General features: G+C 35.6%; 1 protein-coding gene across 2 annotated transcripts in view; it reads right to left on the bottom strand.

The window, feature by feature from the left end:
- trrap (transformation/transcription domain-associated protein) overlaps positions 1-20,804 on the bottom strand; it is a 185,343-nt gene that overhangs the window by 106,049 nt on the left and 58,490 nt on the right. For both annotated transcript variants that reach the window (XM_056469966.1, XM_056469967.1), the window contains exons 32-43: positions 18,957-19,076; positions 16,075-16,194; positions 15,785-15,949; positions 15,511-15,692; positions 12,843-13,041; positions 8,368-8,496; positions 4,980-5,246; positions 3,368-3,574; positions 2,423-2,581; positions 2,164-2,298; positions 1,927-2,037; positions 1,706-1,852 (exon numbers count right to left, since the gene is read on the bottom strand). In XM_056469966.1, coding sequence (XP_056325941.1) covers positions 1,706-1,852; positions 1,927-2,037; positions 2,164-2,298; positions 2,423-2,581; positions 3,368-3,574; positions 4,980-5,246; positions 8,368-8,496; positions 12,843-13,041; positions 15,511-15,692; positions 15,785-15,949; positions 16,075-16,194; positions 18,957-19,076 — 1,941 coding nt within the window. The remainder of the gene's footprint in view (positions 1-1,705; positions 1,853-1,926; positions 2,038-2,163; positions 2,299-2,422; positions 2,582-3,367; positions 3,575-4,979; positions 5,247-8,367; positions 8,497-12,842; positions 13,042-15,510; positions 15,693-15,784; positions 15,950-16,074; positions 16,195-18,956; positions 19,077-20,804) is intronic.

The following is a 20,804-nucleotide window of genomic DNA, read 5'->3' as shown; positions in this document are numbered from 1 at the left end:
GTGTGGTCTAGCTCTTATGTTGTCAATAATTGCTGATCAGTGACACTCAAAACTTGATCTGATCTTGAAAGATTTCCCTTATGTAAAACCTTTTATTTCCCTTCTTGTAAGATTAACAGTAATAATACTTAGATTTCGAAAATTTACAGTTGTTCTTCTGGAATATAAAGAATAGTATGCCTGTAAGTCCTTGATTCATCGATTCAGTCTTGCACATATTTTTTAGATGCACATCAATTTTTAACTGAAACTGGAAATCAAAAAAAAAAAAATTATTATCCCTGTATTTAACAACATTTTGTGAACCAGTGGTTGTTCTCTGTAGCTGCTTATGAGACACAGATTACACCGAGGGTGCTTAATTGATAATTTTTTTAATTCACCCACAGAAACTCTCATCATCTTGGGTAACTATTGCAAAATGGTTAAAAGCCCAGTTTTAAACTATTGTGAATGGAGGAAAGGCTTGAGAATAAAATCAGAATGATATATTGGAGGTTACAATGCAGCAGGAAACTACATTGACTGAACGCTACAGAAAAAAAATGTCTGCTGTACAATATGTCTGGATAGTAAATATAGAATCCTTTCTTTTCCTCATTACACAGCATTGCGTATAACAGTGTTTCCCAACCCTGTTCCTGAAGGCACACCAACAGTACACATTTTCAACCTCTCCCTAATCAAACACACCTGAATCAACTTTTCATAACATCAGAAGAGAAGAGACAGAATGTACAGTGAGGGCCAAAATAACTAAAACACAAGTATTTTTCACCAGCTAAAAAGGTTAAGACAGATATTTTTAGATTTTGCTGTAGTGTGTCAGTAGGAAAAATACAATTAGAAAATATCCGATGTATTTAAATAATGATAATAACAACATGCCCAAAACATGGCCACAGTTCTTCTGCATTTATGGGCCATTTACATAGAATGCATTTTTCCATTCCAGTTGGCATGACAATGGTTTTATCTGACAGCAACATGGTGGAGAAGACACTTTATGAAAACCCTCCCTGAGAGCTGAGAGTTCACATTTTTAAATGGACCCTGAGTCGGTCTCAGTATTTTCAGTTTTTTCATAGCTTCCCATGTGGAAAGATAGTGAGATCTAATGCCATGGTCACACTTGAGAGTTTGAGCATGCAAAATTATTTCAAACAACGCTGCGAAAAGGATATTATATTTAATATATTAAAGAGAGCGAACAATTGGTCCATTTTTTACATTTCTGTACAGAGAGGTCGTGTTTTGATCTGGGATTGGTCTCACGCACCCACACGATGTGATTTCACAGGCCAGGGTTCACCAAGTCTGAACTTTTCAATGCAGCGAATTGCAAAACTTGTTGCACAAACTTGTGTTTCCGGTCTGCCGAATTCGCATGGAAGTCTATAGGGCAAAAAGTCCAAGATGACCGTGGCTTTAAGTGTGGATCTTTCAAGTGTGGAGAACTTGCTATTGTCAAATATGTCACTGGATTATTACAATTAATGGTAAAATGTTGAAAACTGATTTTTCCATCAGACATACCTATTCCAAAAGAGAAATAAAATACCCAAAAACATTTTTTAGCTGGTGAAAGTCTTGTTTTCTAACAATTTAGGCCAGCACTATAAAAATCAAAACACATATTTTCTTTTTTCTAAGGTGCATTTAAAATTCAGTTTTAAATCTGAATGGGCATGTTGCCTTTGCTCACCACAGTCATGAGGAGTTTGTCGAACCACTGTAGTTTCAGTTCAGAACCGGGCCACATGTCAGGTCTGAGGGCAGTCTTCATTAGGTTCACACAGCGACGGGACAGCAGCTCACCAGGTGATCCTGCTACATTAGTACTATCGTTCACCTGCAAACACAAAGCAGGTGTAAAAATGGATGGATCCTTCATTAAGACTCACTAAAGCAGGTGGCGATAATTACCTGGCAGGCGATGCGGATGAGGAAGTTAACCACAGTATCTGTGTGCTGTTTCTCCACAGGTTTAGTAAGTAGAGCCTCAGTGCCGGGCATTGACTGACTGCGGCCGAAAACCTGCACACAAAAACAGAAAACAACTGATGTACTCAAACATGGCACAGTCCATCAGGCCACAGAGTGTGAGAGACTGATTACAGCAGTCACACTTGGGCTGTGGCGAGTGGTTTAAAGTTTCCTTACCGTGCCGACAGCACCAGCGGCAGTGCGAAATCTCTTCACATCTTGTGCCGAGTCGACAGACATTCCTCTCTTCATAGCAGCAGAGGCTCCGCTAGTGCCCTCGCCCACACTTCCTGGATCAGCCTCCGATTCCGGCTGTAAAAAAAAAGACAGCTTTGTGAAATATTTATATCCAGCAATCCTCTGGAATCTAGACCATAATACATTTTTTTGCTGAACCAAAACACAAAAATTTTTATTGTATTTTCTGGTGACCAACCTGTTGGTCTTTGATTCTCTGGAGCTCCCATTTGATTACCACCTCAGCCAGATCCACGGCTAATTTTCTCTGCTCAATAGTGACACTAGGGGTGAAACCCAGTCTCTGCATAGCACTGATCATGTGCTGAACAAGGTGATGTCTCACTGGATAATACACCTGAAAGCAGAGACAAGTGCAACTTGCAAAAAACTAAACAGAATATCACACAATTACATCAATTTTGTGCAACACTGACACACTCATTCCTCTCCATTTGCACCAGACAATTTTGTTTTTAAATAAACACTCCATGTTCCTGTAAAAACATTGTGCAATCCTGAGTGTGCTTCACACAGGTGATTGCGCTTAACAAACCATCTTGTAGTACATACCATTTACTCTTTCCTCTATATTTGCACCAGACACTTTCCAACAAAAAATTGATCACAATGACTCCAATATATAATAAATAAATAAACAATGAAATAAATAAATAAAAAAACAATAAAAAAACAATACATAAATAAACAAATACATAAATAAACAAATAAATAAATAAATAAATAAATAAATAATAAAAAATTCAAATAAATAAATAAAAAATCTAATACAAAAAATCTAATAAATAAATAAAATCTAATAAAAAATCTAATAAATAAATAATCAAATAAATAAATAAATAAATAAATAAATAAATAACTAGTAAATTATCTTAGACTTATAGTGTCTATATGTTGCTGCTTCTTTTTTATAAAAAGCTAAATGAATAAATTTAAACAAACTAAATTTCACCCTCAATATTTTAGAGCAATAATCTGAACTTATTAAGCCATTACAAGCTATATCTTCCAGCCATACAGTCATATAATTAGAAATCAAATATAGCACGACATGTATTGGTTCTAGTATGAGAGACGTTATGATAAGAAACATCTTTAGCCATAGTTAAGAGAGGTAACATACCCTAAAATGCTGTACGATGAGGTGAAGTATATGCACGAGCTGAGGAACTGTGTGGCCCTCCTCCACAATGATCTTGCGGGTCCAGTGTGTGAGCATCTGATGACCATCCTCCATTCGAGCAGGTACTGCAGGCGTGAGAATAGCCATGGCTTGTCGAACAATGGCACGTGCTTCCATAGTGTGAGCTTTCAGCAGACTGTGAAAAACCTGTGCAGTACAGACAGACAGACTGAAGTTGAGCAGAACTTCACCCCAGTAGACGACCGATGCGATTTTACAAGTCAACGTTTTTGAGGAGCAAAAGCTTAAATTTACTCTTTTATCCATTGAAAAATTAAGGAAATTAGAAATATATTTTAACTGCCAGACCTTATTTATTTAATATATTGCTGGTTGTTCAAACTACTTGTTAAAATAATCTGAATCAACACAATTCTTGAGATTTTTTTGGTGGGGGGGGGGGGGGGGGTGAGGAGGGGGGCAACTTAATTATTTGAAGTTCAATCCACTTAAATTTACAAAAACAATTAGGTTAACTTAATCGATTTGTGCAGAGACAAGATGAATTATATAGAACCCAGCCTTTTTTACAGTGCAATATGTGACCCATTTTGGCAAGTCGCATCATTCTATTTTAAGCAAATTTAATCAAATTAAGAAAAAAATCACTTCAATCAATTTTAAGTATATTCATATAATTCAAGTATAAGCATATATAATATAATACAGTTGAAGTCCGAATTATTAGCCCCAAATGATGTTCAACAGAGCAGGGAAATTTTCACAGTATGTCTGATAATATTTTTTTCTTCTAGAGGAGGTCTTATTTGTTTTATTTCGGCTAGAATAAAAGCAGCTTTAATTTTTTTTAAACATTTTAAGGTCAAAATTATTAGCTCTAAGCATTTTTTTTTTGATTGTCTACAGAACAAACCATCATTATTCAATAACTTGCCTAATTACCCTAACCTGCCTAGTTAACCTTATTAACCTAGTTAAGCCTTTAAATGTCACATTAAGCTGTATAGAAGTGTCTTGAAGAATATCTAGTCAAATATTATTTATTGTCATCATGGCAAAGATAAAATAAATCAGTTATTAGAAATGAGTTATTAAAACTATTATGTTTAGAAATGTGTTGAAAAAAATCTCTCCGTTAAACAGAAATTGGGGGAAAAAAATAAACAGGGGGGCTAATAATTCTGACTTCAACTGTATATTCAAGTATTTATAATATAAGTATATTCATATAATCCAAATTCATATTATATTCAAAATATCAATAGGATATCATTTTAAAGCGTTGAGTCTCCTCTTTCCATTGATACCAAAATCTCAATTTTGAAATTTGGGTCACTGTGACTCATTTTGCTGGATCAGGTCACGTATTGTGATTTCCTTGTACCTACAATAGTTTAAAATGTACTTTTTGGGAATGACTTAGCTGGAGGTTATAATAAATATAATAAAATCTAGATTTGATTTTGTTTTAAATCTCCACATCAAACAATGAAATCTTAGTGTTTTTCTTGCTATTTTGGTATATGTTATTTTAAGTAGATTTTCACTAACCATTAAAGTCACTAAAATTGTACATCTTTTGCAGATTTACCTGTAACACTATTTTCTTGTGAATGGCGAATTTGGCGATAATGTGAGCCAGCAAGAGGTGTCCGCTGTACTTGCAGGCAGGATCCACGCAGGTTTTTGGCAGCAGGCAAGGCCATGCGAAGGTCATAAGACGTCTCAGCTTGCTGTTTCTGCTTTTGTTATTGTCGTGAATGTGATGAGGTGCGTGCTCCACCAGCAGGGTGGAGAACTGAAGCAGGTAGATCCGCAATGAGTCTGCCAGGTCTGCCTGCTTCTCGGGGTCAAGGACCTACAAGAACAATGTGTTACAAAATATTATGCATTTATGCATCATGACATACAGCAGATTCAAAAGTTTATCTAAACTAGAATTGTGCTGATTGGCTGGCCAGAAGTCTAAATTTGACTGGTTTTGACAAGCAATCAGCAACTGGTTGGCTTCTTTTAATAGGACCGATACATGCAACTTGCATACAAACTTCAATGCAATGATTCTATAGCACAAATGTATAAACTGAATGTTACCAGAGACAGAGCACAGATGTACCAACATGAGATATTCAGCACTAATTTCAGCAAATATTGATCTATGCTTATTTTATACTTCCATGATTCAGTGAAGTTTCCAGCATGAAATAAACAGATGATATGGATTAGACTTGTGTTTAGGTAGCTTTCATTATAGCTCGTTTTGGCGAACACATAGATTTTTATATGTTTCAGAAAGTGCAGTTTTGAAAAATTTAAAACTCACCAGAGGAAGCTCACCAAGTCTGACCCGTGAAAACTGGAGTTTTCTTAAATACTGAACTGGTGTGGGAGGTTTTATTAATAGCATCTATTTTTCTTTTAAGATTATCTCTTATTATATACATATTGTATTATATGTAATAATGCATGTTAAATACCAGTGCAGCTGATTGGTTTATATTTGTTTATACCACTATCAAGGGAAATGCTGTTATTTCACAATATAAGTCAAAACAATCTTTTCACACTACATTTTGAAAAGATATGATCAAATTGAATTTCCTAAAATAAATAAATGAAATTTCAAACCAATATAAAATACCACAATACATTTTTTTAAAGGATGCACCGATCCTGATACTTAGATCGGATATCAGTTCGATACTGCATATTTTTGTTGGATCGGGTATCGGCCAGCTGGTACTGATCCAAATCTGATCTTGTGCATGCGCTATATTCTGTGTTTATAAGCCAACTAAGCCATGAAGGTAGCCTATTATAAGGTGTTAGAAAGTTGTTATGTATGCCTACTATATCCTAAATGTTCTGAAGCCTTTCTAGAGTTTAATGTGAAGTAAAGATGAATATTCAAGTGGTTTATTCTTCCGAGGGGAATACTTTCAGTGCTGCAAATAGTTTGTAAAACTTGGCTCATTCTGGTCAAAGTAGTTGAATAAATTAATAAAAGTGAAACCAACGAGCGCAATATGGATTGTCATTAACAGAAAAATTATTTAGCCTAATACAAACTACTCTGAAACTGAATATTTCACTCTAATTTCATTAATATCAACATTTTATTTAACAGACCAGTTTGTGTTTTGGCATGAAGCATTTAAGCGGACCTTGTTTTGAACTTTCCCTGCCTCACTCATGGCAAGATTTGGAAAGGGATTATTAAGTAAAACTGGCCTCAGACAATTTAGTTTAGGCTGCGTCAAACCTGCAGGAAAATTATCAGCCTTTGCTAAAAGTCTGGTTATTTTACCAACTATTATGGTCAATAGTGGTAGCCTATTGCAGATTTCAAGGAAAAATCCTAATATTAAAAAAATAAACATAAGCTGGACCACAACAGATCAATGTCATAACAAATGCTCAAATAATGTAGCCTAGTTTACAGCAAGCATCATGTTTTTAGTTAAATTGTGTCGTTCGTCATATACAGTAGGCCTATGGGTCTGTTAATTTTACTACAGAAAATATATTATTTGAGTTTAGCACCAGAGCTATAGAAACAGTTTTATGCTTAGAAAAAACAAAACAAAAAGAAAAATGGCAAAGTATCAGATCTGTATCGATCGATACTCAAAATTTTGTTATTGAGATTGAACCGGTTGCAAAATGGTATCTGTACATGCCTAATTTTTTAAAATACCTTCAGCTGCGTCATTTGATTAAATCGTTGTCCGATAAGGGTGAACTGAGATTTGAACTTAGAGCAAATTGTCATAGAGTAAATTGTAACAAACAGTTTTTCCAAGGGACTAATATCCAAAATATACAAAGCTCTGTCTATCTCATGTACTTCTTCATGTGAGAATTTGAAGAGTATGTGAGAAAAAGATTTAGGTCACGAAATTAAAAATACAGATTGGTCTGAAATATGTAACAATTTGTTTTCTAAATGTACTCGTGTTCATGAACTCTATTATAAATTCATTAACAGAGTTTATCTTACACCCTTACGTTTGAAATAGATTTACAGAAAATCCTCTGATCTTTTTAACTGTAAAAAAAAATGCAAAGAAACATTCCTTCGATTCTGGTATTGTGACAAAATCATCTCTTTTTGGAAGAAAATACAGCGCTGTCTACAAGGACACTTTAAAATAAATATTCGTTTTTCTCTGGAATTTTATTTGTTATATGGTGGAGTAGAGAATGTGTTGGACTGCCACTACAAGCATTTGTTTTTAACCTTGGTTTATCTGGCAAAGGAATGTATACTTTTATTGTGGTCATCTTCTCAGGTACCCTCCTTTAAAATGTGGTCGACTCAAGTATGTATGCAATTTCCACTTGATTAACTCACCTACAACATACATCAAAATCCAATGACTTTTGGCAGCTAAGAACACGTTTTTGGCATTACATGAATAATTTCTCCTGATCTTCTATTCTATGGTGTATATTTTAGCTCCTGGTCTGACTGTATTATCCTATTTACTTGTTAGTATATTTCCCATTTTTTTCCTACTGTATAGCTGAGACTGACGTATTAAAATAAGCGTAGATTAATAAATAAACTGGTATTTGAATCATCCAAATTGCTTGCTTAATAAATAAATTGGCAACTGGAATCAACCATGATCAAGATCAGTTAATCCAAAATTTTGACTTCAACAGGATCCTCTCCCAATAGAGATTTTGAAAGCACACCCCATGGAACTAACAGACTGATTGGTTTGCTCTTTGCTATGATTACCGGCAGGGGAGAAACAATCAATTTAAGCGTGAAATAAATGAAGGCTATTAATCCTTCACCTCTGTCTCATTGGGTTTGCTTGAAAAACAAACACTATGACCTTTAGTGTGGCCTTGACATTTCAGCCAGTGAAATAACAGCCAGAGGTCATCCTCCGTGAACTTGTAGCTCGATAAAGAGAGAGTGACAGTGCTGCCAGTGAAGCTGGACAGGGGCTGCTGGAGAAGCTTACCTTAGTGATGAAGACACTGGTGATGCTTTCAGGGTTGTCACCCTCTGGATTGGGTGGTCCTAGAAGCTGCTCGCCTTCTCCTTTCTCAAAGCTGTACAGGAACGCTGGGTTCAGGATGTGCTGTAATACCTGGACAGTGCACACAAATAACATTCATGCAACATGTATTTATTTATTTAGATAAATAAATAGTAACTCTTCTAGCTCATGGCAATAATATTGCTTATGTTTATGGCTCACATTAACAAAATTGAGTTTATTTAAATTTGTTTAAATAAGTATGTCTGAAATAAGTATTTATGTAAGTTTATATAAATTAGTTAAATAAAAAAAAAACATACCGCCTTTAATCATGTCCTTTTTTGAATTCAAACTCACATCATAATAGTGTCAGACACCATACTTTTTTCTCATTTTGATTCTTTAAGCAATATTTATATTAGAATGAATATTTAATAATAAAAATAATAATAACAGCAATTAAATTAAGTCAAAATTATGACAACAATAACAAAACAAAAAAAACTACTACTAAAATCATAAATTCAATTAAATAAATAGTTTATTATTATTTATTCATTCATTTTCTTTTCGGCTTATTCCCTTTATTCATCAGAGGTCGTGAAAGTGGAATGAATTGCCCAATTATTCAGCATATGTTTTATGCAACGGATGCCCTTCCAGCTGCAACCCAAGACTGGGAAAAGTTTATTATTATTATTATTATTATTATTATTATTATATTGTATTATTATTATTATTATTATTATCATTATTAAAAATATCCTCAAAACATAATATTCCTAAAATCATAAATTCATTTAAATTAATAGTTAAATAATTAAAACAATAAAAAAATAACAATAGTAACAAAAACAAATATCTTTTTTTTTTTTAATTCCTAGGTTCTGCATTTTGCAATGTTCTGAATTTTTATTCCCAATCTTAAAGCAATTGTAACCATTTGTTTTGGTTTAATTTGGAATTTCCCTAACCAACACAGAGCCTGGGGGATCAGAGTGAGTGCTCCGACTTGGCCTCCCCTGATCCAACTATAAATATCTTAATCAAAACATAATATTTCTGAAATCATACATTCTATTAAATAAATTGTTTTAATATTAATATAATAATAATAATAATAATAATAATAATAAAAACTTGGCATAGCAGTTACCATGATGGGTGACTGGTTTAATGTAAAATTTGTATGAATTTACAAGCATATGCCAATAATTCTACTTGCTGTTTATAATTCTGATAATATTTTATAATTACTGATAATAATTCTGTTACTGTTACTTAACTTTTCTCATGGTTGATGTTATGGACTTTTGATAGCTAAAGTGGCAGTGTGCCGATGTTTTGACTTTTTCTATTGTTTGGCTTGATCAAGCGCCTGCCTTTCAAATTTTCCTAGATGTGCACACACTGATGTTTTTCTTTCTACATGAAAAAAGTAATGCACTTTCATTTTATTTTGTATGTTACATCTCGAAATGTAATTAGCTTGCTTAATGATCAACACCAGGGCTGCTTTGACATCTCTGGCATAAATAAAACCATTACAAAGTGTGATAACGACAGAAGAGACAAAGACGAGCACAATATGACAGCTCAGGTTCGGTTCATTTGGACGCTCTCTGATTCAATCTTACTGATGATCATTATGTTACAGTCATCGGCTAGTTGCCCCAATTCCTCCAACCTGGACTTTCCAGACATCATCTACTGTGTGTTGTAATTACTAAACACTAATGACTTGTTTTTGCTCTATACTATAATGTTCAAAGAAAAAAAAAAATTAATAAAATCACAGAGATTATTACCATGTACCATATTTCAAGAGGACATTTAAGCTATGGAATTAATGATAGCTTACCTAGATGACAATATTTTGTCTAGTCAGACACAATGGGTGTATTGTTTGCTAGCTGGAGTGTGCATGAGCGTGTGGATTTATTCAAACACAGGGACCGCGGGCTGCAGGTGTTCCTTCATTATCCCTCGTCCTAATGAGCCCCTCTACCGTTCACATGAGTGATGGATCACAACAAATCCTTTTCTGCACAATCCATCACATTCCAAACCGCCGAGGCTCCAGCTGCCTGAAAACATCACCTTAAACGTGTATACTGTTAAGAGTGTGCAGCTGCTGAGCTCTCCTGGGAAATGTTTGGGATGCAACGTCTGTTTGGCTGTGAGGGCTGATTTAGCAGAGCAGAAACAGCCTCAGCCATCAAAGCCACGAAGACTAGCCTCCGTTACTATGCTAACATTTCTCAATGTCAGTGTGGAGACTGGCATTTGGAGGAGAACATTCAGTTCATTTTAATCAAGTGGCATTTGATCTTTTTTCTCAAACTTGATGGAATTCTTTCACATGAATAAAAATGAAGTGGGAATAAGGAAGAGCAAAGCTGAATATTACAATAGCCCGTTCACCAGTGGGTCCATGTACTCCAGATAGTGCTTGCCCACTTTTAATACCCCCCACAGGACTGGACAATGAGAACACTCACAGAAACAAAACAGAAGGGAGCACTGTAAAAAATGCTGTTTAACCTATATATGTTGCTATTTTAAGGTGGAGCTCATCCCAACATTAAAATTATATAACTATCACTAACCCTTGTGTCATTTCAGACCCAATTGGATTTATATTTGGAATTTAAATAAAACGTTTTATAATAAAATCTGAGGTAATTCTGTCCCTCTCTTGAAATTCTGTTATCTCAAAACACAAATGGTATTTCTGTAGAGACACAATCACATAAGCAGGGTTTCTGCAGGTTTCTTCAGGTCAAATTAAAGACTTAAGACCATTATGAATGAAATTTTAGACTTATACAGGGCTAAACATTAAGGATTTTTTTCTAATGGGCCGGTTACTTCTGTAACTAGTTTGTATATTAATGGGAGATCATGTAAAGGGATGTGTTGCTATAGTTCTTTCCATCAGCTATTGTGAATTCTCTCTATTTGCAATAAAAAACTTAAATGTATATATTAAAGCTGCAAGCAGCAATGAAAGAGACCTCACACCCGGGCTCACTGCTGCCTGGTGGCCTTAGGATGACAGAGAACAGTGGACAGTAATAATTTCACCACTTCAAGCGTGTGTGCAGAGTTTAGTTTTGTGAGGTTTCGAGCATGTTTTGACACTTGTAAAAATCAGATTCATTTTAGAGAGAAAGAAGAAGAAACGGAGCAATTCCAATAGGGCCTGCACACCGTTGGTGCTCGGTCCCTTAAAAAAAAAAAGTTTTGCGTAAAGGTTTTGCATTGGTAATGGGTGTCGGCTCGATAGGATAGCTTTACCTGGACATAGGAAAATTAAGACCTGTTTAAAATGATTTTAGACCTACAACCCAATATTTCAGTGAATTTAAAATTTTGTTTTTGAAACTATAGACATTTTAAGACCTCGCAGACTCCCTGACAAAAAAACAGATACACATGCACATATAAACACTGATAAGCTAGCAGGGTTTTAGCATTTTAACTTGTTCAAGAAAGTTCAAGCAAGCAGAACCTGTGATGTTGATTCTTGCTCATCCAGGTATGGTTAAATTTCTGATTGCTGATCAATGTTTTTACGTGAATTAGAAACAAAGACAGCAGTGTGGTAATAATCAGGGTTTCCACTCAGAAAAGCAAAATGTCAAATTCCCTGAATTTTCCATCCTCCACTGACCAAAAAGCTGAACTTCCATGACCTTTATCAACTAGCAAAATCGGCAGCTGTTGTGTCAAGTAATTTTGCGGCTCTACAATCACAGATTAATGCAAAATCAAGCGAAAGGCACAAATTTGTATCCAATTTTAAATAGCCGCAGCTTTCATACAGATTTTCGTTAGCCAGGACACCTGAAACTCCTTCCATGCCATCCTCAATTTTTTATATTAAATAGCATATCTGTTGCCATGCACCACGTATATTTGCCCACATAACATCGAAAACGTCACCCAGACAAGTAAATATTTAAATTACTGGCATATCCAAGCCAGCAGAAAACATTCCTCAATATTGAGCCCTGCTCCCTCAACTACATATCCCATCTTCTCCTTGGCTGCTTATAGGCAAACCTTGAGCTTATGAGCAACGGCTATTAGAGTAATCTGTAGATAAATATTCATTAGCATTCTTCAAAGACTTCAGTTGAAGATGTGGCTTTGAGAGCCGATTGTGTCATGCATGACCAGCCGTCGTCACCCTCTCCTTCTAGAACATACATATTCAGCAGGGGCTGCTTGTTATCCGGATTAGATGGTCAGTACTAAGAGAGCGTAACGCTGTGGCACTCTCAACACAAATTTACCACAAAGGTGGAATTTATAATGCTGACCATAGATGTCCATGTCATGGCATCAGTCACACTCATGGTAGCTCTTAATTCAAAATGGCATGTCCTCATAAAGGCAAAGTGCTCCTTGCATGTAAACTCATAGGAGAATAAAAGGTATAACCTCACCTTTGCCTTGAGCTCATCATTAAAGTGCGGGTCATTGAACTCCACAAAGCGGAAGAAAAGCGCTCGTTTGTGTGTGATGCCGTAGTTTTTGGGGATTTCCTCCTCCATGTACTCCTTCAGGAAGGTCATGTTGCACAGGAAGCGGCCAGTGAAGGCTCTCAAAAGCTGAAATAGCAGCTCGATCTCGGAGTAGTTGCGCCTGAAGAAAAACGCACAATTTCAAGATTTAAAAAAGGAAAACATTTTTCATTTACATTTCCCATGCTATCTGCTTGTTATGTCTGACATCGTGAAGCACAATTTCCATGTCCAAGTGTTCAGACATGTCCAGACTATACTATGAAGTAAAACCTAAGCTGCTTTTACATTGTCAGGTACACTACAGTTCGGCAGTTTGATATCATTTAAATTGGGATGGATTATCACAAAATTTGCATTACTCTACTGCAATGACTTTTCGAAAAACATTTTCATTTCGGCTCAGCTCATCCAGTTCTCACTAGACCCACTAATTTGCTACCAACAAGTAGAACGTCTGCCATTTCAGGTGACTTGTTGTCTCTGTGGTTTAAAAAATGTTTAGTCATGCAAGTCATGCAGTAGTATAGCTGGTTTGGTATCCTGGTTCGCAAATCCAATGACACTGGAATTGACCGTTCTCTCAAAGCAATTGGTTAACGGCAGTGTATATACGTCACATTTTGGTATTGGTACGGCTTGCTTGGAACTAGGGTTGGGTCAATAGGCGATGCCATCTCACTATATTTTTTAAACGTGGTTTAATTAATGTTGTCTCTAAATAACGACTCCTATGTCTTTTGAATCTATCAGGTAGCATGTCACAGCATCAGTACACTGCAATAATCTTTCGCTTTTACACTTGTACTTAGCAATTTTAGCGAAAACCTCAGATACTGTTGGTTGGTTCCTGTTGGTTGTGCACCTTTTTACCAACCAAGTTTGTCGATGCCATAATAATGACAAAGATCACTCTGCCTATTCATGCCAGAGTTCCACGGAAAAAGTGATTGACAGGTGGTAATTTGTGTGTAACTTATCTTTATTTATTTATTATTTGGTTATGGGTAAAACAAAGACCATGCGGGTCAGGTAGTTGAAACAGTAGGCTACAAATAATTAATTAATTATGAATTAATTAATTATTTATAAATAATTAATTCACTGCCGCCTAAGATGACGATGCCATCGTCCATCGCAATGTTTTACATTAGACATCATTTGATGCCAAATTAGTCGACATCGTCCAACCCTACTTGGAACCTCACCTGGGGTGGTACTATGAAAAGGACCTGGTTCTGGATACAGAAAGCAGTGGAAAAGTCCACAAAACTGAGCTGTCCTAAACTGAACCAACCTATACCATTGCAGTGGAAAACTACCTCAACAGTACTAATAAAAACTCACAGTTTTCTTTAATACTTTCAAAAATCATGACCTAAATGTTTTATATACATGCCTAATACCCATCTTTTTTAGAAGCAGATAAATTATTGTTTTCGGGAATGCAGCAAGTCCCGAGACTGTAAATGAACACCCTTGTTTGGTGTTGGAGATGCTTTCATCCACTCTGCGGTGATTTTAAGATTTTACTTGACCACAACTTTCTCTGTGTTTCAGTAAATGCAAGAAGTTTATGTGACAATTCTTATGTTGACATATTTTGGGAAATGCTTAAAAAAAAAAAAAAAACACTGTATACTCTGGGCCAATTTACTGCAAATATCTGCTGTTTTACCCATTAGAATATCAATATAAAAGCCAGATCCTTTTTGCACAGGCCTATCTAACAGGTTACAGGGTTTGTGCAGGTTTCACAAAGTTAAATTTAAGACTTTAAGACATTTTTAAGACCATTATGAATAAAATTTTTGACTTTTTTTCGAATATCCCAGTTGGAAAAGATTTTTGCTTGACCTATGAAAAATGATTGTAATTTAATAATACATAATAATAATTTAATAATAATAAAAAAATAGGTGAGGTCAGTATCCTCAGCAGTAAATAAATGGAGAACTTTTAAACAAATATTACTGTAAGGAAAGCAATTAAATGCTAATGTTAAATAAAAAGTGAAAAGTTTTATTGAGATTGGGATTGTAGGTGATTGTATGGGTATTAATGGCCAAAATAGTTAGCTCTGCATGAACAAAAGACAATTAAGACCAGTTAAAAAAAGATTTTTAAGACCTACAACACAATATTTCAGTAGATTTAAGGCTTTTTAAGGTCTAAAATTTAGCTTTTAAGATTTAAGGCATTTTAAGACTTTACCCCGCAGATACCCTGGGTCTACATGCTGATGATAAACAGATGATCAACAGTAAAAAAAATATATATATTTGACCTCTTTTCAACAGGGAAAACAAGCAACAATCAAGAATGCGTGATTATATGGTATAATGGATTCATTATAATGGAAGTCAATAGCACAAAAACAGCCACAAACATAATGAAAGGGTAGTAAATTTGAACAGTACACAAGAGATAATAAGCAATATGACTAAACAGTGGTCATAAACAGCTATTTATCAACTCTAATGAGTAGATGTTGGAAACTGGTTAAGTTTTGATACATCAGATACTATTTCCAGAGGATAAACATTTAAGTGAGTTTAGAATTCTGCACTAATAAACAGAAAATACTGACTTGCAGTAGCTAAGCAGACAGAATGCCAGCAGTTTGGGCTCCTTCCAGTTGGTTGCAGCCATGTTGTCTTTGCGGTGGCGGTCCTGGAAGGCCTCGCTGACCCACACACGTCTGAGCTGACTCACTAGAGAGTGCTGACCCGCCAACCAGCCTTCATCATTTTTCACAATGATGCTTATGATCTGAGGGAGTGCATGAATGCTTATTAATATTCATGCTCTACAAACAAGCGCATTCAATCAATTCTAGCAGGATACGCTTCAGTGTTATTCACCTTGATAGCCTGGAACTGCAGGTCGAGGCGGGCAGTGCTGGTGGAGGGAGACCCAGGTCTCACAGTGGCTGCAGACCCAGCCGGAACCAGCAGAGGGACAAAACGATTCGGGTTAGAAGCCAAAACATCTCGCAGAGGCTTGGCGTCTTTGTGCTTCAAGAAGCTCTACAAATAAGAAAATGAGAAAAATGTTTGTTAAGAAAATTTTATATCAATAACTTAATAGCAAGAACATTTTTACAAAGACAATATGGGGTTTGTGGACAAGAAAGAAAAAACAAAAAACACACCATGAACATACGACTCCACTGTGGGTCATTGAGTGTGGCCTCCATCATGAACAGCTCCACTGTCTGAGATGGATGACGTGTCAGGAACTTGATCAGTGGCTCTCTAAAGGGACTGCCAGCCTGTGGAGGAACCACACACAGAAACACTGCATAAAACTACAATAAACTCCTAAACTTAATTATTTTATCTCTAAAAACATTTTTTAAAAAGATAGAAAATATAGACATATAAAGAAAGCTTTTTAAATAACAAACAACAAAAACTTTGGGGGAAAAAAGTGAATCAGCACTGAATCACTGAAAGAGTAACATAATACTTAAAAGAAATCATTCCAAAACTACTAATTTGGTTCTTAACATTTCATAAGATTTTTATTTTATTTTGTGGGAACCATGATTATTTTCGTGATTTTATGATGAACATTAAGATAAAATAAAGAATAGTTATTAGAAATAATAATAAACATTTAATATTACAGCCAAAAATCTTTCATTTAAGATCATACAAGTATATCCTTGCTCAAACTATTAATTTTATAAAAAGTATACATATATATGTTTTTATGATAATGTGATATTTCAACATATGTAATTAACTTAAAGTGTTAAGCTGCGTCCCAAATGGCACACTATACACTATGTACTTATGCACCTACACACTCAACAGCTTAGTACATGTATGAAGTGTCATCCCAAATGAAACCCTAATGCACTGTAAAACCAAAAAAGTTCAGTTCAAAATCTAATCCTAATGAGTACTGTGAACTTAATCTATTTGAGTAAATGAAGCAATTTGAGTAGAGTAAAACCCAATAAATGAGTACAACTTAGTACTGTAAATCCCAATAAGTTAAGGCAACTCAAAATGTTTGAGGAAACCAATTGCAACAAACCATTTGAGTTAAAAAAACTAATCTATTTATTTAACTCATTACCTTCAACACGGAGTTCAAAACTCTTTTTAAATGAGTAGAATTAACTTTCAGTAAATTTTTGAGTGTGGTTTTTTTACAGTGCGTTTTTTTTTTTATAAAGTGGAAATTTGAACCGTTTCCCAGATGACGTTTGACGGTCGCCATATTAGTGAAATAAATTACCAACTACTCATTTGAACAGAGAAAATATTAGTTTATGGCTACTTTTTTGTCATATCACACATTAATGTGAATTTTATATAAAATCATAGTGTACACAACAGTATCTGGACTTGTTGCATCACAAATACCAAAATTGTAATAATTTATCAAAAAATGTATCACTTTCTGGCCATCAGCTATTAGGTATGGATATATATATATTGCAATCGGGAATTTAGTATTAAGCCTCCTTTCCACTACACACGACAAGCGACAGACCGGAAGTAATTCATTTCCCATAGCAAGTAGTCCGGGAGCTGCGTGGAGTTCCTATCATCTCCGTATGTGGAAAATTCGGATCCGAATTGAGCTGCGCATCCGTTAAAATATTTGAACTTTTGCAACTAGACCGTATGCGACCGGCCGACCAGATGTGATGTGTTTCAGTGTTGTCCAAGCAGGTCCGTGTGCATGAGATGAGAAATAGTAGTTATTTCGTTATTTTTTGAATCCGAAAAAATTTATATAAAAAAAAACATTTCTGTTTAAATGAGTAATAAAAATATTTTTATGCTGTCTCCACATTCCCTCCAACATTTTTAGCTGTTTATGAGATTCTAGTATTTATTAATTTATTCAACCATGGTGAATGCACTGAGAATATTAGCTCTTGCTTTTGTAATCCTTTATTTCGGACACTGCGGGAACAGCTTCTCTCCCATTGTGCACGACAACACTGAAAATTCTGTGGGACTGCCACAAGGGGGCGTAATCCAACAGTCGTGTCTAAATGTCGTGTGCAGTGGAAAGGCAACTTTACATTGCTTTGTAAACGTTTATTATTACCATTTGATGAGTATCCCCATACAGTTTGATATAGCGCTTGGACCCGGAAGCCGCTTCACGTGACATCACACTAAACAAGCGGATTCAATGGGAATATTATCGCAATGAGAATACTTTTGTGCACTTCTCCCCAGTGTCAGTATATTGCACACATTCACAAGAACGCTGTGCGTTCATGTTGACGCATTACTTTAGATGCGCCTGTGTTTTTTTTTTTCTAATATGCACAGGCATCCTAAGGGGAATACATCAGTGCACAGTGCTCATGAAGGCGTGCAATATACCGACACTGAGGAGAATAAACTGTTAAATAAAGGCGTTATTTTTTAATTATATGTGCACAAAACTATTGTTATAGCTTGATAATATTCCAACTGAACCACTGAAGGCATATGGTCTGTTTTGAGGATTTGTTTTTATACCTTTCTACACTTTCCCAATGAGTTTGGAACCTTGCTGTCTATGGCGGCTAAGGGAGCTCTCTGATTTTTATCTAAAGTATTTTAATTTGTATTCAAAAGAAGACGTTTCAGCGGTTTGGAATGACATAAGAGTGAATTAATAACCATTTTAATTTATGAGTGAATTAATGCTTTAAGTTAAATGACATAACATGGCAAAATATTAGATTGATCATAAATAATATCTAGATATTTTTAGCAAATTGATTTTGCAAATTGATCAGGTTTAATTCAGCAACAATACATGTATGATCTAAATGATCTAAATTGATCAATTTTCGAGTGAACGAATGTTAGATGTCTTTTGCTACTTCAAATTACTTTTTATTTTCCTATAAGGATGAGTATACAATAACAATTTTCATCATTGGGTGAACTAACCTTTTAAATATTTGATTAATTCAAAGTAAAAGGAAATTACTTAGGCTAGAATGTGTTTGACATCAAGTATTTTTGTTTTGCATTATTATTTTTTTCGAATAGGTCAGAAGTCTTGTACCTCTATAAGCATCGCCCTTTCAGTCTTCATGACCACTTCCAGCAGAGGCTTGACCAGTGTCTGCGGAGCAGCTGGTATCAGGTGGAAGAGGTTTATAATGGCCGAACAGATCCTCATTTCCTGCAGAGGTGAACGGGGGAATGAATCACAGTGACTGTTAGTGATAACCAGCAGGGGAAAACCGAGTCTACCTCCTGTAATATATAATCAACAGTGACAAGTCGGGGAACATCTGAAGGAAAGTCACAGTGGCAGGTTGGTTCCTGAAAAAAGCATCACAGGTCCATGGGGCATCATAAGACAGCAGGTTTGAGAGGGACCACCTCAGAAATATGAAACGCGGGGGTCAAACACAACACCACAGACACACTGTTACAAAGACTCCACTAGCACAGACTAACCACGAGCACAATGAGAGCGGAGTCAGTGAAGACCCCAAAGCAGACTGCCATCTCACCTCTACACCCTCCATAGCAGGCTGCGCCAGAATAGGAGACAACAAACAATCAGCAAAGCAGTGTGGGTAATGAATGCTGTATGGATTTGAGGGGATGAGTTCAGGTTTGATTCTGTGCAGAGGCTGTTCTCAAAAAAAAAGAAAAGTCTAGAGTTTTTCTGAATTGGAATTGGCAGTGATTCAACTGGACTTCATCCACAGGTTCATTGATTTTTTGCATAGAAACTGAAGGTGAGCGAAATCTTGCGAGAATACAAAACACTGATTAATTAGTGAAAAGGGCAGCCTACAAAAGCACAGGGAACAAGATTATATCGCTACATAAGTTGTAACTGCAAATCCAATGATTGTTACGAAAAATAATGCACAGCCTTTTCACAATGTAGTATCAGACCACGATGCCCTGAATACTTGCTGTGCGCAGACAACTTTTAAGAGAAAAATGCAAAACTGAGACTCTTCATTCACTGTGAATCGTCTATTATAACATTGGTAGAAGAAGTTTGGCCAGAGAAGAAATGGTAATGCCTAACTGAGCCTGGTTTCTCTGAAGTTTGTTTTTCCCTTCACTTTCGTCAATTGGTGAAGTTTGTGCTCCTGGCTGTTGCCACTGGCTTGCATGGACTTGCGTAGCTGCGCATCGATGGATTTGCTCTTCAGTGTTTGGACTTTCAGGAGAGAAATTTAAATCACTCTGAACCTAAGTAAACTGGACATAAACTCTGAAAACTGGACTGACAATGTTTCAATTGACTATAATCTTCTATACTTTAAGGTTTTTGTCCCCGTCAAAATTTTCTTGTGATTAACTGCCAAAGCAATATATGGTATTTTCTCGGTAATGACCTAAGCTGCAAAAAAGGGTTATTTTAACAGGTCTAATAACCCAAAAATTCTTAGTGTATTGCTTTATTGTGTATCTATATGTTCAAATTAAATAACTGCAAAAGGACTATAAAGTCTAATGCAAGTATACCAGTAGTCATATTATAACTATATGACAAAGTTAAATAAAAAAAAACACTGCAAGATTAATAAACGCTTTTGTAGTTTACCTCAAATTAACTACTGTAAAAGGAGTGGTCCACTACGATATCATATTTTAAAATTTAGCTGATGTGTAATGTAGCTGCGTGAACAAACAAATTTTCTGAACGTAATACGCTTAAAGTTCAATGCAAAGGGAGACATTGGCTTTTCTAGAGTTAGCTTAGCAAAGCCTACAGCGAACGAATTTGGGTACTACAAAAAAATACATCCAGGCTAGTGAGATCACAAACTCTTCAGGTTACGTGCATTCACCATGCGCAAACACCCTGCACAGAGGCCAGAGGCGCTGTAATGTTATGGAAAAGAAAGCTAAAATGCAGTGCAACCGCTGCTATTTCCAC

This window comes from Danio aesculapii, chromosome 12 (assembly GCF_903798145.1).
Source record: "Danio aesculapii chromosome 12, fDanAes4.1, whole genome shotgun sequence".
In the NCBI taxonomy this organism is placed as follows: domain Eukaryota; kingdom Metazoa; phylum Chordata; class Actinopteri; order Cypriniformes; family Danionidae; genus Danio; species Danio aesculapii.
Note: the sequence above shows the minus strand (reverse complement) of the source record. Positions and strands in the feature narration are given on the sequence as shown.